The sequence below is a fragment of the Plectropomus leopardus genome, chromosome 5 (assembly GCF_008729295.1).
Source record: "Plectropomus leopardus isolate mb chromosome 5, YSFRI_Pleo_2.0, whole genome shotgun sequence".
NCBI classification, from domain to species: Eukaryota; Metazoa; Chordata; class Actinopteri; order Perciformes; family Serranidae; genus Plectropomus; species Plectropomus leopardus.
The window spans coordinates 31,570,773-31,591,893 of NC_056467.1; the positions used below are offsets into that span (position 1 = coordinate 31,570,773).

At 38.3% G+C, this 21,121-nt stretch overlaps 1 protein-coding gene and 1 pseudogene across 1 annotated transcript in view; one reads left to right on the plus strand and one right to left on the minus strand.

Moving 5' to 3' along the window:
- The window catches only part of galnt17 (polypeptide N-acetylgalactosaminyltransferase 17), a 52,441-nt gene extending 47,337 nt beyond the window's left edge, over positions 1-5,104 (plus strand). Inside the window, exon 14 of the mRNA XM_042486141.1 lies at positions 5,060-5,104. Coding sequence (XP_042342075.1) covers positions 5,060-5,104 — 45 coding nt within the window. The remainder of the gene's footprint in view (positions 1-5,059) is intronic.
- A 340-nt stretch (positions 5,105-5,444) lies between these two features.
- The window catches only part of LOC121943512, a 97,530-nt pseudogene continuing 81,853 nt past the window's right edge, over positions 5,445-21,121 (minus strand).

Consider the following 21,121-nt stretch of genomic DNA (forward strand, 5'->3'; position numbering starts at 1 on the left):
TATGCAATCAAAAAGTCATAATAAAGTATGCCACAGAAATATAGTATAGTACACCAGAAATACATAATGTGCTATGAAAAATACAGCAGGTCTACCATATGAAAAATAACATGCTATGAAAAATGTAGAATAGTATACCACAAAAATATCATAATAGGCCATACAAATATCTTTGTATAATTGGGTTGCCATAAAAAAATTAATGTATAGTATGTCACAAAAAAAAACAGTAAAAAGCTATGTGATGAAAATCTCATAAAGACATGGTCAAACATGTCTGACATGTAGTAAATGTCCACACTTAGTGTGTAAAAGTATGTCAGTACAAACTAAGTGAGGACGTTCTTCGCTCGTATTTATCTGTGGGAGTAGAAAAGAGTCATGTGCGCCAAGCTCCACATGATTAAATTAATTTAACTTTCAGCTTTCAACCTCTTTGGACAAATATACATTTTGTAGCAAGCTATAAAAATATAGAATGTTTTTTAAGCCTTTTAAAATATTTTTTAAAGGGCCTCACTTGTCACTAAAAAACATTTTATGCTTTTATAGAACACCCCACACCTTGGACCTGACAATGAACCGATATCTGCTTAAAAAACAAGCAGAAGTTCAGTGTTAAATAAAACATAAAGCAGAATTTAAAAAACACTGTTTTATTGCATCAATGCTTTATCATTTGACTTTTGTACAGATTTCTGTATTTACAATTTCGTAATTATTATGCCTCTAATAAATAGTACAACTGAAATTCTGTCTCTAGTCTACATGTTTAAATATTGCACATGCAAAGTATGTATAGTGTGTGCTTGTCTAATACATATGCTATGTCATTAGGTATGTACAAAGTTACGTGGGAAAAACACGTGGGATCCGATCACCATGCTACTGAAGAGACACTGTGCGTTTCCCCTCCAAAAGAAAACTTTTCTTCAGCTGTCAAGACATGCAAGGGCTAGGGTTGTTTGATTACAGTACAACTGTAACCATGGTAACTTTAACTCAAACCCCCCGAAATAATGAAAATAAAATTAAAAAGTTCTTCTCGAAGAACAAGTAAAACACTTTTCCAGTTAACCACTACATGCCCGCAGAGTCTAGCTGTGAATTTTGAAAATTTCCACTAATACTGCAAGACTAAAAAATATTTTAAAAAAGGAGCAAAACAAATATTAATCAGTATGACTTTTCCTGATTAATAAAAAAAAAAAAAATCAAAAACAGTGTGACCTACAAGTTTTTGTAGACTGCTTTTGCACAAAGCGCTCTTTCTTCAGTCTCCAAAATGTAGTAGTGGTAATTAATCTGTGAATGAAACCTTTTACAGGTTCCAAAGATTTTTTTTCTGTCATAGACAAGAAATCTATTCCTATAAATACACTATGTTCAAATACAAGTGCTGTTCTACCTGCAGTCAGTAGATCAAAGTCAGTCTATACATACATAAAAATCCTCATATTTTAACATTTAAGATCAACAGTTGCCAGACATTGTGAGTATAACGCTGTGAGAGTCCTGCCTGTTGAGGAACACACAAACACTGTAGTGGGACAGCAGCATGGACAAAGTGATGTCTTCTCACCTGTAGATGGCTCTCTTGCACAATCTTACAGCCCTACTTGTCATTTCATTTGGATGGATGACAGGAATAGTGCAAAAAAAAATAAGAACAAACCAAACTCTACATAAAGACATATTTCTGCGTAAAAATGCCAGATTGATCTTTTGTTTCCATGTCGGAGCGAGGAGAAGCATCTATGTTGTGTTGTCTGGTTCACCTCTGCGGAGGTCTATGGCTTTGGCGAGAGGGTTGAGAGGGAGCAGAAAGGGCCTTCAACGCTTGCGTGTTTGTGATGAAGCAGCCGCCTCTCTCTTCCTGCTGATCTCCCTCCCTGCACCTCTGAACCCGAGTGAGCAGAGAGCACCGACAGTCATGCACATACAGACGGACTGTACACCTTCAGCAGACACCGGAGACACTTCAGACATGGGTTACGGTATATACAAAAGACGTCGACTTGATTGCATGCGTTGGTGACATGGGTGTTTCTGACCGCTGGCTGGGGTCACATGAGATGAGAGTCAGTGCAGGAGTTCAGAGACAACCTCAGCGGGAATCAACCAGTCAAGACGTGTTTTTAAACCGCTCAATGCTGTGAGAAAGTTTGCAACCCCCCTGCGTTTTTACAGAATTATCGCAGTTCAGAAATCTTTATTTGTGGACTTCACAGTGACCTCAAACAGCGGGAACTGTTTAATATTAAAATAATGTAACTATGGTGAGTGCTACAGTGAAATTTTGCTTAAACATTACTATAATCTAATTAAAAAATGTTGATGAATTGAATAATCATTTCAATGGAAACAGAATTTTAGTTGCAGGATGGATTCAAATGATAAAATGAAAGTCATACAAGGATGATTTTAGATGATGAATTAGATAATTTTCAATCAAAAACATGAGATTAATCAAATGGTGCCGTGGTTTTGCAACTTTTTTCCATTTGTGTATTTGATGTGAAACTAATTTAAACTCATCTGCATTTAAAATGATAAAATACATGGTCCACAGACAAAAACTTTATATTGTATAATATTTTTTTTAATGCAACAACTCTTGCAGAAAACTTAGGGAGGATTAAGCTTTTCACAGCACTATGTTATCATTCATTAACTTTGATTTCTTTGATCTGAAGGACACAAAAAAAATCCACCCTAAATCACTCCAACACGGTTAAAACATCCTGCAGTGGTGGTGATGCACCTTCCAACTCTTGAGTAAATTTCTCTTAGGACCCTGACACACCAGGCTGACAGTCGGCCGCCATTGTCAGGCCAGAGATGAACATATGTTGCCCTAGTTTTTGCGATTTGTCCTGCATCGTTGGCACTAGTTGGACCTTGCTGGAAACGCCCTTCGGAGAATGAAATTGCTCTGTGCAAGGTAAGTGAAATAAAAGCTGGCGTTGTTAATGTGCCAATAGGTTAACTAGCGTCTTAAATCCATCTTGTGGATCTTGCGGTTTCCCTTTTTCAATGGAGAATAAAGTTGGCATGAAGAGTGATTTCTTCTCACGCAGGTGCAGAGAGTCTGTGATAGTTGGCCACTGTAGTCTTCATGGCGTGTTCAACTTTTTGTCGGCTTTTGTCTCCACTGCTTCTTTCATTCCAGTTTGGTGTGTCTGGGCCTTTTCTTTCATGGACAACTGGCCAAACCAGATGATGTGGCATCATACATTTAACAACATATGAAAAATGTTTAGTTTTTGGTGTCAGTCCCTTAAGATTCAAGGGCAAAAGCTTCATTTAGCTACTGCACCAAAACATTTGCAGGTTGAAATCTGTCAAGAAGCCAGGAGATGTACTGCATTTAAAGCAGTGATACTCAACTCACGGGCCCCTGGGCCAAATCTGCCCATGATAGGGTACTCAGCGGCCTTTTTATCGTACTGAAGAAATAAATTCATTCACAATGGAATTTTTTTTCTTGTACTTAGAATGTAAATAATGTGCCAGAGTTCTAAAACAGCATTGAAAAATAGCTTAAAGGGATAGTTCAGACTTTTTGAAGAGAATTTGTGTGGGTTAATTCTCCAGTATATTACATACCATAGATGTCAGTTGGCACGCCCCCACATTTGAAGAAGCAGTCAGAGCACCACCAGGAAAGCTTAGCAATGTACCGCTGGGACAGGGTCAGCAACAAAACGTATTTTAGCCTCCTAAAAAACATCCCACATAAAAACAAAATCAATATTAATTTAGGTGTACTCCATAGTTATAATATTTTCACTGCTTTACCTCTGTCAGATAGTGATTTTCAACAGGAAAATGAAGTAATTATATCACTCTCTTCAAAGCCAGACTCCATTGAGAAAACCAGTGATTTAACCTTGCTAAACACAGAAGCTGCTGGTCTGTTACTGCCTCAAAATCTTATTTTGTTTGGGTTATTGTATGCAAAAGTGTAAGGGAAACTTTTATAGACTTTCGTAGGTCACATGATGCTATGAGGCATGAGGCTATGCATAACAGCTCAGGCAGCTGCACTACAAGAGCTGTTATTGCATCACATAAGTCTTCAAAATTTTAACGGATCATCCGGAAGTTTTGAATCCACAATTCCTCTGTGAAATTGTGGACTATCAGCTCCCAGAAATCCCTCATACATGGCCGTTCCCACAATAAGGGGTTTGCCTTTCCATTATCGCTCACATTACACGCCTACGTCTCCTTAGATTAGAAATATTAACAGCTTGTGAGGTGGTTGCAATAGAAATAAAGCTGCCAATGTTTTGAACACCCATTGTCATGCTTGGAATGTTTTCACCAAAGGAGAAGTCGCAGAACATCACTCAGTGGAAACGCAGTCATCTCACAATTGTGTTTTACCAACATTTCAAAAAAATATCGCTAAGTTTTGCACAAATCTGTAAAGGAAACCTGCCACTGACTATGGATAAATACCCCGTACAAGCCAACTTCAACAAATCTGAGCCATCCCTTTAAATGTATTCAAAAAAGTACAATAATTTTCATTTTTTTGTTCATTTTATCTGCTCAATATTGATGTTTGTTTATTAACTGTCTCCTGGCCTCCTGTCATTTTACAAAAATGGCCCTTGGGCAAAGCAAGTAAAGTATCCCTGTTTCAGAGTAAATAGTTCAATTCAGGTTTTGTGGCCTGGAAAACCTTTTGCTTTTTAGCTCCTCCACTGTCTTTCACACCTGTTCTCAGGGAGGCTGTCCACAGTCATTCTGGGAAATGTTGGAAATGACCAGCTGGGGCAGAATTAGATGAGGCAGAGTGAGAGAAAGTTAAATTAAATCGCCTTGCAAAGTAACTCCTGGAATGCACTGAACACCACAGATTGATGACAGTGTGAGCAGTGAGAGGGTGGATTTTCTTTCCTTAAACAGAACACAAACTTTTTCTTTGCACCTGAACAGTGTTCAGACTTTCAGATGGTCTGTGTTCATTCATGAACATAACAAAGCCAAAACACGAGCCTGGAGTAAGCATTTGACGTTTTGTCTGCTTTACTGCTTGATGTGTTAGGCTGATGAACTGATGCCAGCACCTCATAGCCCACAGACGCAGTAGTTGAGAATAGAAAGCTGAGGAGCTGAAGTATCGTAGCACCATGGGAGCTCCAGGAGCTATGGCCCGACGCGCACGGATCCTTCTGCTTGAGTGGCGGTGAGCACTGCCATCATGCTTCCAGGAACTATAATAAGAGGGCAATTGTTCCCTTTCGCTCGTTCCCTTTCGGGGCCCAGACTGCAGCCCCGGTAGCTCATCAGACTCCTGGTGGGTGACACATCTGCAGACACACACGTCACATCTCGCCTGTTGGAAAAGCGAGCAGCTCTGAACTCCAGCACATTTTTTTTTTGTTTTTTTTTTTAAACATTTTTTTATTGCATCAGGGAAACAGACAGAGTATCATGTGTAATGTCAGCCCTTGAGTGTCCCTGTCAGAGTAAAGGGGGAGGAGTCCTGCATCACTCCTCGTGCTGGCTTCACGGTTTCATTGTGTGGAGAGGCGCCACTCGTTCGAAAACAACTAAGAATACTTATGGATTTCATCGCTGATTATTTTGAGTATTATTCCTTGTAGTTCTTTTCCTATCAACAGGGATGACCTCACCCACTGGCATGCACATGCAGGCTGGCTTGTTCCCTGCTCACAGTGGGCGCAGCTACTCCATGCCGTTCCTCAGCATCTGATTGGCCGCGATGAGCATGACGCTGATGATGAATGCCATGGCAAAGGCGCATATGAGGCTCTTCCTCACACACGTCTGACGATTCTTCTTTGAAGGGTGAACTGAAAGAGAAATGAGAAGGAAGCAAACAGAAAGCGCGGGGTTAAAAGATGAAAACACTTCTGTTTCTGACATGTCTGTAAATTCATCATTTCCTGCCCTGGACAAATAACACAACGAAGTCAAACAGAGGGAGCACTGACACAGAGCAGTTATAGAGGTTCATTTATACTGTGTTTACTCCTTCTGTTCATTGGTCAACTGCTCTCCCTCAGTTGTGTGTCTGCAGATCTGTCACCCACAAGAAGCTAACCAAACTTATATAGCACAAAATGCACAAAGATGCCTTAGAATGTCTCACTGCTGCATTGCAAGATGTGCTTTAGTGTTAGTTTGGAAAAGGAACCTAACTTAAAGGTACTGTGTATAAACTTATACATCTTAGTTTCTATTGCCAATGAGTAAGCAGGTTGTGATGTAACATAAAAACAGAGACCTTTCCCGACATTCTAATTTTTCTTAGTCAGTTTGCAACACCAGCTAACGTCTGATCCACGTGATCCCACATTGCCACCTTGATCACCGTAACACTGTAACATGGACGATAAACGAGTAGGGCTGTGTGATATGATGAAATATATTGTTTGAAGTTTCATATATGATAGACATATGTGTTTATTGCATTTAAGTCATCTGATAATGCTTTGCGTTTGGCTGGGTGGCCATCTACACAATGCACAGCACCAAAATAAGCAAACAATGCTGAAAGTGATAATAAATGTGGGGATTCTGCACAAGACACAGAGACCGACCGGCAAACCCAAAACAAAGAGGAGCTTGCACCCAAAAAAAGAGGCTACTTCTGTCGTTCAGATGTGGTTTGGATATAAAAAGTCACAGAACTAGAAATGGATAGTGGCTTGTTCTACGTGCGAAATATGAAATGACTTGATCACGAACATCAAGTATAAATTGTCCCTTCTTTTCGCTTCAGCATTTCGTTTTTTCCTCTGCTTCTCACAGACACCCACACAAAAAGAAGAGCTTTTGCAGAACAACAATAACAATACTTTATCTTTATACTTTAACATCCTTTTATCCTGTAGCTTCCTGTCTTCCATGAGCACCCAATACTATTTGGTGACCTACATTTGATTCACAGAGCAAACCAGTCAGCTCTCTTTTCTTCAATACTTTATTTAACTTTATGCTTTACCTTATTTTACATTATATAACAGTACTTTATTATTGTATAAACATTATCAAAACAGCGGTTTATATAACTTAACAGTAGCTCATTTAAGAATTTTAAATTTTAGCAGTTTACAGTAGTTAAGAGGAGGAGGATTTCAAAATAGCGAGAACTATTGAGTACCCCAGGAATGGGTCGAAAACACAGAAATGAGTTTGCATTTAAACACCTCTGGGTCCTTCATGGGTTTTTGATGAGATGGTTAAAATAAGGTCTGTGGTTAACACAAGGCAAGACATATAATACATCAGTAAACACCCAACTGTGACCTTTGAAGCTTTAATGTTACTTAAAAAAGCTGTCTCTGCAAGTGGCTAAATGAGGCAAAATAAGGTCATTAAGCCAACCCGAGCCAAACACAGCTACACAAAATCAACTATATGAAGAATAACAAAGGTGCATTTCTGAATTAATTTCACAAATATTAAGTAACATGCACAGTTTTACCAAACATAATACAAACAACAACAAGGACTCATACAAATATGACTATATGTCTCTTAAACTTCAATAATTGTACACAGACGAAGTAATCAAATGGCTACAATAACCGTCTGCAACAGGTATTACACTGCATTCTCAGACATTTAATGCTATTAAGTTTTTGCTAATGATGGCTAAAGGATTCCTGTTAAACCACACTGCAGAACTGAGGTGATGTTTTTATTGTGAACCTGTTTTATCGAAAGGTCGTTTCTGCCTCAAAATGACTTGATTTCTTTCACAGTGAATATATTTGATAGATTATATCTCACCCAGTCCTTTTTTACCTGTGTAAATACCTTTAAACTACCAATGCAACCAATAAAATGCAATGTTCAACTTGCCAAAAACTGACTGCAGCTGCTATCTCAAAGATTTCAGAAATATTAAACGCATACAAACAAGGGGAACAACAATAGCGTCTATAATCGCGTAAATGTCATGCCTGATCAAACTATAAAGACATACTTATGCTCTTACCACGGACATAAAGTTGTGTGTTTTTACATGCTAGGACTGTTAGATCCATGTGAGAGCAGCTGAAGACGTGAATACTGGGCGATACAGCTTAAACAGGCTGCGCGCGCGCAGGCGGACGGTCGGCAATAAGTTTCTGGCAGACGACCAATTTTTGGCTGGACACCGGCAGTCATCCTGTTACCGAGTTAGCATTAGTATAGCCAAGCAACACAGGTAATTTTGTGTTTCAACTCAACCACAAACACTTAACACTACTAAGAACAAGTAATAAATGTATATTTCGAACTCCAAATCATATTTTGATCCGACAAACTGCGTCAGATGAGCCCAGGCCCCTAAATTAGCCCGCCTGAACGGGATTAGCATAGCAAAAACCTGGCTAGCATCTGAACTCTATTAAGGCACACACTAACGAATAAAGAGCTCCTAGCCGCCATGACACAAAGAAACACAATGCCAGGTATAATGCTGTGGCTACTCACCGTGTTCATTCATGCATAGGTCACTTCAAATGAAAGCTATTGCACTGTAAAACCGTAGTCCTACACTCCATCAACTCGGGGAGCGCCACGCTCTACCGATGTGACGTCATAGAGGTGGGTTTGCTCCCACGCGCTTAACTTCCGATTCAGCAGTTAAGGGGAGGGTTAAGGGGGACGTATTTTACATTGATTAATGACCGATTCTTGGCTGTTGCATGTTTTTTACGTTTTAAATAAAGCCTCATAGCTGTCTGAAACTCAAAAAATCAACATAAAGACAACATGTACAACATACAACACGGAGGATATGTTCAAAATTAATTCAAGCCAGGTCAATTTTATTTATAAAGCTCATTATCACAAAACACATCCCTCTTACCTTACACCCTCACATCGCCTAAGGAAAAAATCCCCCCACCCTCACATCGCCTAAGGAAAAAATCCCCCCAAAAAACCCTGTAACTGGAAAAAAAAAGATGAAACCTCAGGAAGAGCAGCTTACTTACTTACTTCCCAGAATGTACTTTTAATTATTAATTTGGCACATACCTATCACTTTGCCCTTCACAAAAAAAGAGCACAAGAAATATACAAGTAGGCTATGACACAACAGTAATAATAATAATAAAATATAAACTAAAGTTAAAAAAAAAGTGAAAATAAAAACTAACAAAAAACAAAGCAAAAGGAAGAGAAAAAAAGAGGTAACTTGGGGTGTGGGGGCGGACGTTATTAAATGTTTTGCTGTAAGGAGCAGAACCCTTAATAGATTAATCATTTTTCTATCTGTCAGATAGTCCAGCGTTATACCTAATATGAAAAGTGCTGTAGTCCTGGATAAACCTTTATTTTATTAGTGAAAATGTAAAAAAAAACCAAAAAAAAAAAAAAAAAACAAATTGGACTAGATTATCCCAGAGAAGCTAAAGATTATTATTAGATGCTGGACCCACACAAAGTACAAGCAAAAAAAACGAAAAAAGTCTGCTGTATCACTTTACTGCTAAAAGAAAAGAAAGCAGACTCACTGCCAGTTGCAGTGTCTTCTTTTTTGCCTCCGTAATTGTCATTATTAGTACTTAAATGAATATAAATCTTTGAATATAAAAACAAATTAATAAAATCAGTTAAACGTTAGTGCTTTTCATTCAGAAAACCCACAGTTTTTGCATTTAGTCCAATTTCTTTTTACAAAGAAATTGGACTAAATGCTAGAAAATCGTCACCTTGTAAAAACGGTGGCAAAGCACTGAGGAGTACTGCCTCCATGCTTCCTGAAAAGCACTTATATACCTGACAGCAAAGCCTGCCTCGAGACTCAGTCCTTTGTCTCCATAATTCCTCGCTTTAAAGGCGAAAGATATGGGAGTGCAAGTAAATGGACATTATGTTAAAATCCAAGCTGTCGCACACATTCACACAACAGCAGTCCACTCTCTCACACTATGAGATAATTTTCTGGTTCAATCGACCTCCGGCACCAACCGGTAACTCAGCAGCTCTTCCTCCCTGCAGCGGGTCATCGGACTGCGAGGGGGCTGAAATGATTTTACCGGGCGAGCCGGGGTAATTAGGGGAGCTGGGCCAATGAGCCACAGCCACATGGCTCACACTCTCACTCGCTCTATTTTTAACTCTCAATTCAAGAAGCACTGAAGTCATCAAAAATGCTTCTTGACTGCTGTTCCAAAGAAAATGCACTGTGGAAAGTAGGACAGAAATTGCTACATCTTTTTTGGCTGACGCGCTGAGGCGGTGTCATTAGTTGGCAAACTCCAGAAAAAAAAAAACCAAACTACTCCAGACTCTCAAATCGTATAAAACATGATGTGACGTGACTTTCAGCCAAATGGATTATCTAAGAATGAACTTTCAGCCAATAAAGCAAGGTTATATAACTCAACGCTGGATGGAGCTTTTATCTTGGGCAGTGTTTGAACACAAGTACAATATGTTTTTTTGTTTTTTTTAATCACTTGGATTAACAAGGGTGGTTCTGCATATATCTTTTTGAGGAACGCCTTGCTCATACTCTCAGTTACTCACATTCACACCTTGAAGCCAAATAGTTTTCCCATTGATTTTAAAATTCTTTCATTAGTTTATAAGGCGCTGCATGATCTTGCACCCAGACTGCATCTCAGAGACGCTGTTGGTTTATGAAGCAGGAAGCCCCTTCACAACCTCTGGCTCCTCTTTTTCCAGAGTAAAACATTTGTTGATTTTGCTTTTAGCCGTTATGCTCCAAAACGCTGGAACAGCCTGTCGGAGGATGTGAGAGGAGCTGAAAATACTAAAACTTTTAAACATAAAACATAAACCTATCTTTTCAGTCTGGCTTTTATGTAGTGTCCTACTATTTCAATTTTATGGTTTTTACTTATTCTATTTTTTAAGATCAATTTTTCAGCATCCATTTCCTTTGTTCCACTATGAATTGCATTTGATTTGTTTGAAAGGTGCTATATAAATGAAATTTGACTGATAGACTGATAGACTGATATTACAACTACAGACGTATCTGTTGGCCCGTAAAACCACAGTTTAGAAATGAAGGAGGTATAAATGTTTTCACATCCTGCACTCATCCTGCAGGTCTGGGAGTTAAAGCAGCGATCTCAAAGACACAAGCCACTTCCCAAATGTTAGGGAATATCAATAATATTCTAATTTTGAGGCCACTGCTGTTGTGGCACAACACAAACATCTATACCTATACACTAGAGATGCTGAACGACACTGCCAATCTACCCTTTGACCTCAACAGAAATGGCCCAACCAGTACCTATGCTGGTAATTTTGCTTATTGCATAATTATTTTGTCATGACTTGGAGTATCTTCAAATGCTTCATATCCTTTAAATCTGTACAACCTAAGTCTAAAGGTTATGTAAGTCAATAAACCATAATAATCTACAAATGTATCAAAAATATGTCACAAATTAAAAAAATAAAAATAAAAGACTCAGACACATAAATACATTCACAAAATGTATTAATCCAAAAACTTCTACATGTTAAAAAAAAAAAAAAAAACATATAAAAAAGTTCTTAACTCATAATACATGCAGCAGCTAGGCTTCTCACAGGTTTTAACAGAAGACATCACATCACCCCAATCCTCGCTTCCCTCCACTGGCTCCCTGTCTGTTTTAGAACTGATTCTAAGATTTTACTGATTGTTTTTAAAGCTTGGCTGGGTCTGGCCCCAAATTACGTATCTGAAATGTTGACCCCTTATAAGCCAGTTTGCAGCCCTAGATCCTCAGGTGGGCCCTCCTGGTTGTTCCAAAGTGGAGGGGCTTAAAACTAAAGGTGACCGTGCCTTCACCATCAGGGCCCCTTGGCTTTGGAACAACCTGCACAAGGAGATAAGGCTTGCAGAATCAGTGACTTCTTTTAAATCTCTTCTTAAAACCTATTTTATAGACTTGCTTTTATGTGATGTCGTCTATTTTAGTTTGTATTTTATTGCATCTTTTAATTTTATTCTTTATTCTGCCCTGATCGTGTTTAATTCTACGATCAGTACTATTATTTCTGTGTTCACTGCTAATATTCTTTTACAGCATTCACTCTTATTGGTATGGCTTGTTGTTATTTTCGCTCTGTATTATCATTATTATTATTATTATTATTATTATTATTTATTATTATTATTATTATTATTATTATCATTATAAGTTATTTGATTCATGTATATTATTTAGTTTTTGAGATATGCTTTTTCAAATGAGTGGAGTGCAAACGCATTTTGATTCATTTCATTATCAGTGTCTCTGGCACCACTGTGCATCTTTGCACAGTTTTGCATGGCACATAACGCAACATCATGACATCATCACAAGCACACAACATGATGCCAGGAAATACAGAAGCCTTTCACAGTGTCTCCTGGTTCAGCAGCTCTCCTTATCTAATGACACTAGTAACACATGATTCCATATGTCATAATAACAATTCTAGAGGATCATATTTAGTACTAATATGGTTATTAATAGTTAAATTATATGTTGCTTTATATCAAATATTGTTGTGAGCTATTATAATGATGATGATGTAGAATAATGGAAGTACTAGGATAATATCTAGAAATATGATGAGCAGCATGCAGATGTTTGTAGGGGTTATTTTGATTGTTTTTACTTGATTTTTATAATAAGTCATGGTCTGCTCAAATACTACAACTCAATAATGAAATATCTTTAATACATCCATACAGAAGAGCTTTGTTTTCGGTTTCACTGATCAGAGTGAGGTCCTGTGTGGTGTTGTATTGTGTTTTGTATGTTGTTGTTGTTGATGTTGTTGTTGGTTTTGTGGTGATGAGATGGGATGTACAGTCATGTATAGAATGTCACTTTTGGAGTAGACTGCAGGGAAAAATAGAGAAGCCTCAGCTTTCTGCTGTAAAACGAATGAATGCTCAAGCTATTATGATTTTTATTTCAGATCGATATATACAAGATTATGCAAACAATGCATGACCATCATGGAGAAATTCCCTGGGGAATTCCAACGTAATCACAGTAAAATATTATGTTTGCACAATGCATAAGGTAAGGTAAGATAAAGACATGATGACGGGGAAAACAGAAGCCTGGGCTCTCTGCTGCTGCAAAGCATGAATGCGACATTTTCACCGCACATTAGGTAACATAATGTAGCTGTTGTGATGGTGAAGAAGACAGAAGCCTTATAGCTTTCTGTTGCGAAAAGAATGAATGCTGCAACTATTGTAATTTTTACTTTGGATCGATTTAAACAACATCATACAAACAACCATCGTCTGCAATCTTCCATGGAACATCCGTTTTCAAAGGGTTAAAACAAGCCAAATCACCTGGGATGAGATTATGTAACTGATTTTTAAGAAGACAAGAAAAAAATAACAAACTTTTGTGTTATTTCTTTGGTACTAGTGCAGCTAGTTTAAATTTCAAGTATCCATCTATAGTTGTATAAGTGAGGGTGAGTTGAACAGGGTGTCAATGGAAAGAACATGTGTTCAGCTGAAGATGGAGGAGAACTGTGGTCTAGACATTAGTTCTCAGTCCAGTCGCCTGAACCTGCTGTCAGCCTCATAAAACACCTCCTCAGCCGCCCAAAGTAACCACACCAGTGCCAAATATCCACAAAAGGGTTTCTTCAGCGAACCACTGTGGTCACGAAGGTAATGAGGTGTGTGCTGGTTTTCAGGCTGCTGACTTATGGCCGTCTACTTTCTCTTCAAAACTAGTTGAGCTACAGGTCAAATCATCAGTGAATTGAGTAAAAAAGAAAGGGTTACAGGCTACAGGCCAACTAACTTCAATGTATTGGTATGATGACTGACTCAAAAACAGTGTTGGAAAATAAAATATGATTCCTGTGGACTCTCAGCAGAGTTGCTGTTGAGACAGCCAATGGGGATTTAAACAAAACGCAATGACATGGATGGATTACTAAATGGGCCTACCAGGCACAGGCCCAGGGGCCCAAAATCTCAGGTGGCCCCCCGACTTCATTTGCTAAATGTCACTCAAATTAACATGTACTGACCAGGAAAAGACTCAAAAAGACCACAAAGTGATGCAAAGATACACAAAATAACTACAACAAGGTGCAGAACAACCACAGAGATGCAGAATTACTACAAAGTGACATACAACAATTAAAAAGGGACATAAAATGTCCTGAAAAGAGACATGGAACGACAACAAGGAGACACAACATTATACCGCAAAGAGATGCAAAACAACTAAAATACACTAAATTACCTCAAAGAAACAGAGCAATGTCAAGGAGACACAAAATTACTAAAGAGACAAAAAAACCTAAAAAAGACACAAAAAAACCTAAAAAAGTCACAAAAAACCTAAAAAAGACACAAAACCCCCAAAAGACATGAAACAACCACAAAAAGACACACAATTACTACAAAGAGAGACAAAATTGCTACAAAAGAGACACAAAATGACTTGAAAGAAATGCTAATTGACAAAAAAGGCATAGAAATGACCTCAGAGAGACATGAAACAAACCACAAGTAGACAAAATAATACTGCAAAGAAATGCAAAATGACATAAAATGACCTAAAAGTGAAACAAATATTGCAGAATAAAACAAAAACATACCTCAGAGAAACAGAGATGCACAATCACTAAAAAATGACACAAAATCAAATAAAAGAGACAGGAAACAACCGAAAGAGGAGACAATGTGAGTAAATAGAGATACAAAATGACTAAAAAAGAAAGACATAAAATGCCCGAAAAGACAAACAAATATAATCCGATGCGACGCAAAATTACCTCAGAGACTCAAGGGACCACAAAGAGACAAGAAAAACCACAAATTTACTACAAAGAAATGCAAAAACTACTAAAAAATAATCTCGTAAAATAAATAAAAATGACACAAAATTACCCTACATCTCTGAGACAGGGAAAAAATTAATGGGGACACAAAATGACTAAGAAGATATACAAAAAAAAATTAAAAAAGACATCAAATGACTTAAAAGTGACAAAAATACAGTTGAATAAAAAAAAAAAAAAAACAAGACAAAAAAATACCTCAGACATAAAAAAGAACCACAGAGACACAAAATGACTGAAAAATGTATAAAATTAATCAGAGACACATGGAAAACCATAAGGAAAAACAAATTTACAACAATGAAACAACAACAAAAAAAAATCTTAAAATTACCTCAGAGAGACACAAATGAACTCCAATTACAAAAAAGAAATCACTTAGGAGACAACGTTTGTGTGTCTTGCTCTTTTGTGGGAAAAGGTGGTGGGGTACTTTGCATATCTGTACCCAGGGGCCCACTGTGGCATGATCCACCTATGGCCAATGGTCCCTACCCGACTACTTGCTGCCCTACTTCCAGCCCTTGCTCGGACCACACTTGTCTTCATACTCATCCTTTATTATGATCTCCACTACACACACCTGTAAAGTTTTGTTATTGCAGACTGTTGCTGAAATGATCACGAACGTGCACAATCTGAACATATTGCTAAGATGAGGACCCATAAATCTCTCCACTTGTATGACAGTTGTGACATTCAAGGATCAGAGTTTATTTCCACATTTGCGTCTGGCTGTCAGCCGCTCCCTGGACAGCTGCTACTCCAGCATATTTCTCCGTGCTTTACGCTATCGGTGCAATTTGTTCAGCAATGAATCAGTGCCTGGTGAACGTCTACGGATCAGTGGTTACATTCTTTATTCTGTTGTTTTTCAGCTCCACACCATATTGACTCCAGCGCGAGGTGAAGCCAGAGGGAAATCAAGTGCCTCTTACGCTACCTCATATACCAGTAAGCTGGAGCAATAAGCACCAGTGGCATGATGAATTGTGCTCAGTATGAATCGCACTGTGACACAGTGTATCGATTTCTCCATGACTGAGCACATTTTGGTGTCCCTGTGTGGCAGGTGGGACTCGTGGCCCCGGGGCCAGCAGATGTGATTGCTGTGTGTGATCAGTTTTCATCATAAAAGGAACATCATGTTTTTGTTGCTCACACCAGTTTTAAGAGCCTGATAAAGTGCTGGTGCAATCTCTGTCCCTCCTCATTGACACTGGAGTCAGCCGAGTGAATTCTCTCTCTGACAGGAAAGATTCACAGGCAGCTGGTATTTGGTAAAAAGGGACATTAAGGGCCGTTTGGCCTCTGAGTATCATTTTAGCCAACAGAAGAAACACATACAACCTTGACTAGAGGAGAAAATCTCTGGAATTTCACGCATACAGTATTATTAATCCTGCAAACACTTCAGATGAGGACAATAACACTGCATAACAAAGTTGGTTGGGACCCGGCTCAACCATGCAGCCTTCAGGAAATGTGGGAACTGGGAACGTTATGACTCAGCCTTGACCAAATTCATGGGATTAGTGTTGGGACAAAATTGACTCTAGAGGATTTTTTAGACTGTTTTAAATCACTCATGTCATCAGTTAAGGGAGACATGCAATCAATAATGTCCTATAACAATGCAAATTTCTCTGAACATTACACAACATTTTATAACGTTGTAACTCTAATTTAGAAATGCACTAGAGAAATAAAGTTTATTATTATTAATGTTATTATGCCAGCTCTGAAAATGTGAAAGTGGGGGTGAGAAGTGGGGCAAATGATCAAGATTAATTCTCATTTGTAATTTTAGCATTAAACCTCTGAAACCTAAGCCAAATGGATGATTTCTTTAATAATGTGGAGAAGGCAAAAATTAGCAAGAAAATAATAAAAGGAACAAGAAAATTATCTGAAAAAAAGAAAAGTTAAAAAAACAAACAAAAAAAGAAAATCGCCTGAAAAAGTGCTTTTTTACAATACAATAATTTATAATAATAAATTTACAATAATTCTGTAACATAATCTAAAATATCTAATTATGATAATTCTAAAAATAGTTTGTTGTCCCCCTAGGTTTATCCCCGCCCCCCTCAGAAATGTTTTCCTAGATTTTTAAAAATAATTTTCTGAATCTACACATTTCTAGCAGTTTCCCTCATGTTTTTGAAAAAAATTTGTTCAGGTTTCAAAGATTAAAGATGCATTTCAACGATATAAATTTAGTTTTATATATATATATATATATATATATATATATATATATATATAAACTGGGAAACTTACCAGGGATATATATATATATATATATATATATATATATATATATATATATATATATATATATATATATATATATATATATATATATAAGGTATCCCTGGTAAGTTTCCCAGTAAAACAATATTTCTAGCTGCAGAATTGTCTGAATGGAGCATTAGTCGGCTCTGACAATGAGAAAAAGAGGGTCAGACCAAAGGATAAGGATTAATCTTTCAAATTTTAAATTTTAAAATTCTCATTTACAACTCCTTTTCACATTAATAAAGATTCCCCACTCCCAGTAATGCCCATTATCAATCTGTTTAAACACTGGAGCTTTCCAATCAAGTCTCAGTGGCAGGCAACAGATAGAGACAACCCTGTGAGCGAACAGCGGGACGTGCAAGGACGTGTTAAGAGGGCAGTGAGAGGTAAATTGATTATTAATTAAGTAACAATGGTGATTGGAACGCATCTCTTGGCAACTGCTTAACAGCAACAAGCATCTGCTCAGTGTTAGTGATACTGTGTCAGCCAAACAGGTGCTTGTTATCATGGAGCCCTGCACATATGTTGTTAGTATGGAGCTGCCTAGAGTGCATACTGAGCACTGTGACACCAGGCCGTCTATACGTTTAATTTTCTAGTCAACTGTGAATGTTTTATGTACATTTAATTGCTTTTTTAGTCTTGTTTTCTGATCATTTCAATAGATTTCACATAAAAACAAAAATATTTAAAATGTCTCAAAAATACGATTTGTTTTAAAGGTCCAGTATTAAGGATTAAGGGGGATATATTTGCAGAAATGGAATGAAATATAGTAGGTGTGTTTTCTTGAGGGTATCTTCACCTGAAATTAAGAATTGTGTTTTTGTTACCACAGAATGAGGCATTGAATGAGCCGTTTATATCCACATGGGAAGCAGGTCCTCATCCACGGAGTCTACCATGTTTCTCCAGTAGCCCAGAAGGGACAAATCAAACACCGGCTCTAGATAGGAACATTTACCCTTTAGCATCAGCCACCATAGTTAGCAGTCCTTAAAGGCCGAGCCAAACAGCATCAGAAAGCTATGTTTTTTTTAACATGAAACTGTTGTATTCAGTGTTTTTACTGATTTAAATGATCTGGTCTATTTGTTTAGGAGATGAAAAGAACTCTGTGGATAATTTAGCTCCTGCAAAAAGTGTGGAGAAATAAGGTGAGCAAACAGTAAAGGTATACTATGCAGGATTGTTGGTTATGGTTCGTACACAGCAAAACTGTCAGCAAAACTAAAAGTAATAGCCTACCCCAGACTCATTAGGCAGGTTTCCACGAACCTTTGAATTTATTAATTTCAAATTGCAAATATAAAATATGCCTGATGGAAACACAGCAATTTAAAAAAAACCAAAACCCCCATTTATTGGAAAAAAGTTTTTTTGATTGCATTACGTGGTTCTTCAGGCGACCGGAAAAGCCCATATTTCATAAAACCATAACCATCCCAAATAAAGAAAACAAATTATTCAGCGTTCTAACAGCTTAATTTGTTTTGGAGAGGAAGAGACCTCTGAGGATAATTTGGCTCCCTGTAAAAACCTTTTGAACAATGAACACTTGGCACAAAGGAAGAATTTCAGCTGGTTGCAATCTGCAGTCCTCACCGCTAAATGCCACTTAATCCAACACACTGCTCCTTTAAAGCAACAAATTTTACATTTTTACAGTAAGAGGGTAAAAAAAGTCCTAGAATATCCTTTGCTGCTCTGATATCCATAAACCTTGGAAGGTTCTGCAGAGCGAGGTCATGCATATTTCATCCACATCACTTCTGAACCGGTGACTGGCTGACGCTGGTCCCCACCAACGTCCTGAATCAATAAATCAGCAGGTGTGCTGCAGCTCTGTAGGCTGTAGATCTTGATGAGAAAGCTCAAATTCTTCCTGACAGTGTGGATTACTGTCTCTCCTACCACACACACAAACACACACAAACACAAACACACACACACACACACACACACACACACAGACACACACACACACACACACACACACACACACACCACCACAGACTGTATGTCTATGTAACACACACACTTGTGTAAGTGTCTGTGTGTGAAGTTAGCTCAGGGACTTTCGCTCACCTCCCTCAAACTCTGTCTGACAGTTCCCAGAGTTTTCCTTCAGGCTCTCTTCCTCGTTGATGATGATGTTCTCAATGTCCTTCATGGTCAGGTGGTCACGGAAGGCGTAGAACAAGATGTGTTTCAGCTCCTCCAGAGTGATTCTCTGCATGTCGAACTGCACAGGGACACAGATAAGAGGAGGAGACTTTTTTAAAAAGAGAAACCATTTTCCTTTCATATAAATAACCTCAGTGTACTTCTGCAGTATGCCTAGCAGCAGAGCATATTAACCGAACCGATGCTTACTCATGTGACACAACTCTTCACAAATTTAGGACTAGAGTGCAAGCTTCAATAAAACAACACAAATAAAAACTCCATCACGCTGTCACTCCAAGCTGTGCAGCACAAAAATCACTCAGTGCGTTTTGGCTGCCAACGACTAACAATAAATAATGAACATTGTAAGTCGGGGGAAAAAAAGCTCAAATGCGTAAATCATCATGTATGTTCTGGCAATTCTCGACCATGCACATTCCAGTACCCCTTACAGACATCACTCTAATGCATTTAATTTAATCAGCACAGAGGTAATGCATTGATTAAATTGAATGTGCTGCAGTTATAGCCTGAAAGTGATTGAGTTATTTTTCTGTTTGAGCATTCACACCATCCAGTCAGATAGAAGGCACACATAAAGAAGACTAACGCACCACAACTTGTAAATGGAGGTTTGAAGGTCTCATTGAGAACAACGACGCACTGCAAAGTTTTCACAAGTCCAGAGAAACTTATAGCCTCTTATGCATTAAGCCTGACTAAGCATGGGATTCAGAACCACTGTCAATCTGAAATCCTATTCCTCCAAGCTTATTTCTCCAAGAAATATCCATGCCGGCATGTTTTTTCTGACAGGTGCACATGTCAAATCAATGACGTCAAACTCACGTGTCTATGCTGCTGGATACTTGCAACAAGTAAGAGATGCGGCAGACAAATAGACTGTCCAAAACGTGGCTTCATAGAGCAAAGAAGAAAATAATGACGGCTAGTGCGGTGGCTGCAATAGAAATAAAGCTGCCAATGTTTCGAACATCCATCACCATGCTTCTTGGAATGTTTTTGCAAGAGGAGAAATCACATAACATCGCAAGATAATTTGCATAACATCACTCACTGGAAGCGCAGTCATGTTGCAATTGTGTTTTATCAACATTTTGAAAATATTGCTTAAGTTTTGTGCAAATCTATAATGGAAACCCGCCTTGTGATAAACCTGACTGAGGATGATTAATTATCATCACAATGTCCAGCAGCAGCTGAAGGGCTTGAAATTCTCTGAATCACTCTGAATGTTGGCATCAACAGACCCTCTCATAATTACTGACTCAATAAACACAAGTCACTCTATCAGGCTATTGATGAAACGCTCTTTGCTGAACACACCAGATGACAAGCTGATAATAAACACTCGCTGTTGCCTTCCATGATGGTTTAAAGATACAACAGAATTAGCAAACTCGTCTAAAGCTTTAACAGCTTCAGTAAAAAGGGAAATATAGAACAAGAAGGCGTCACACAGTGGGAGAATGGGATGTCTCTGACTCCTGATTGGTCTGACAGGCTTCGGAGAGACATGGATTGATAATTTGGGACATCTCCATCCATCCCTGAATGACCGTCCACAAACAGCAGAGTGACTGCAAGGCTAAAACACTCTGGCATTGAACCCACCAGGCGGTCTGTCTTTTTTCTGCTGTGCTTCAACAGTATTAAGTAGCTGTTACAGTCCCTGCCATCTGCCCAGTGCATGCTGGGATGGCCACTACCTCCTGCAACCCTGAACAGAATAAGCTGTACAGAGGATGGATGGATATGCACAACAATGCCTGAGTCGCACCGCTGAAGCCTCTAAAGC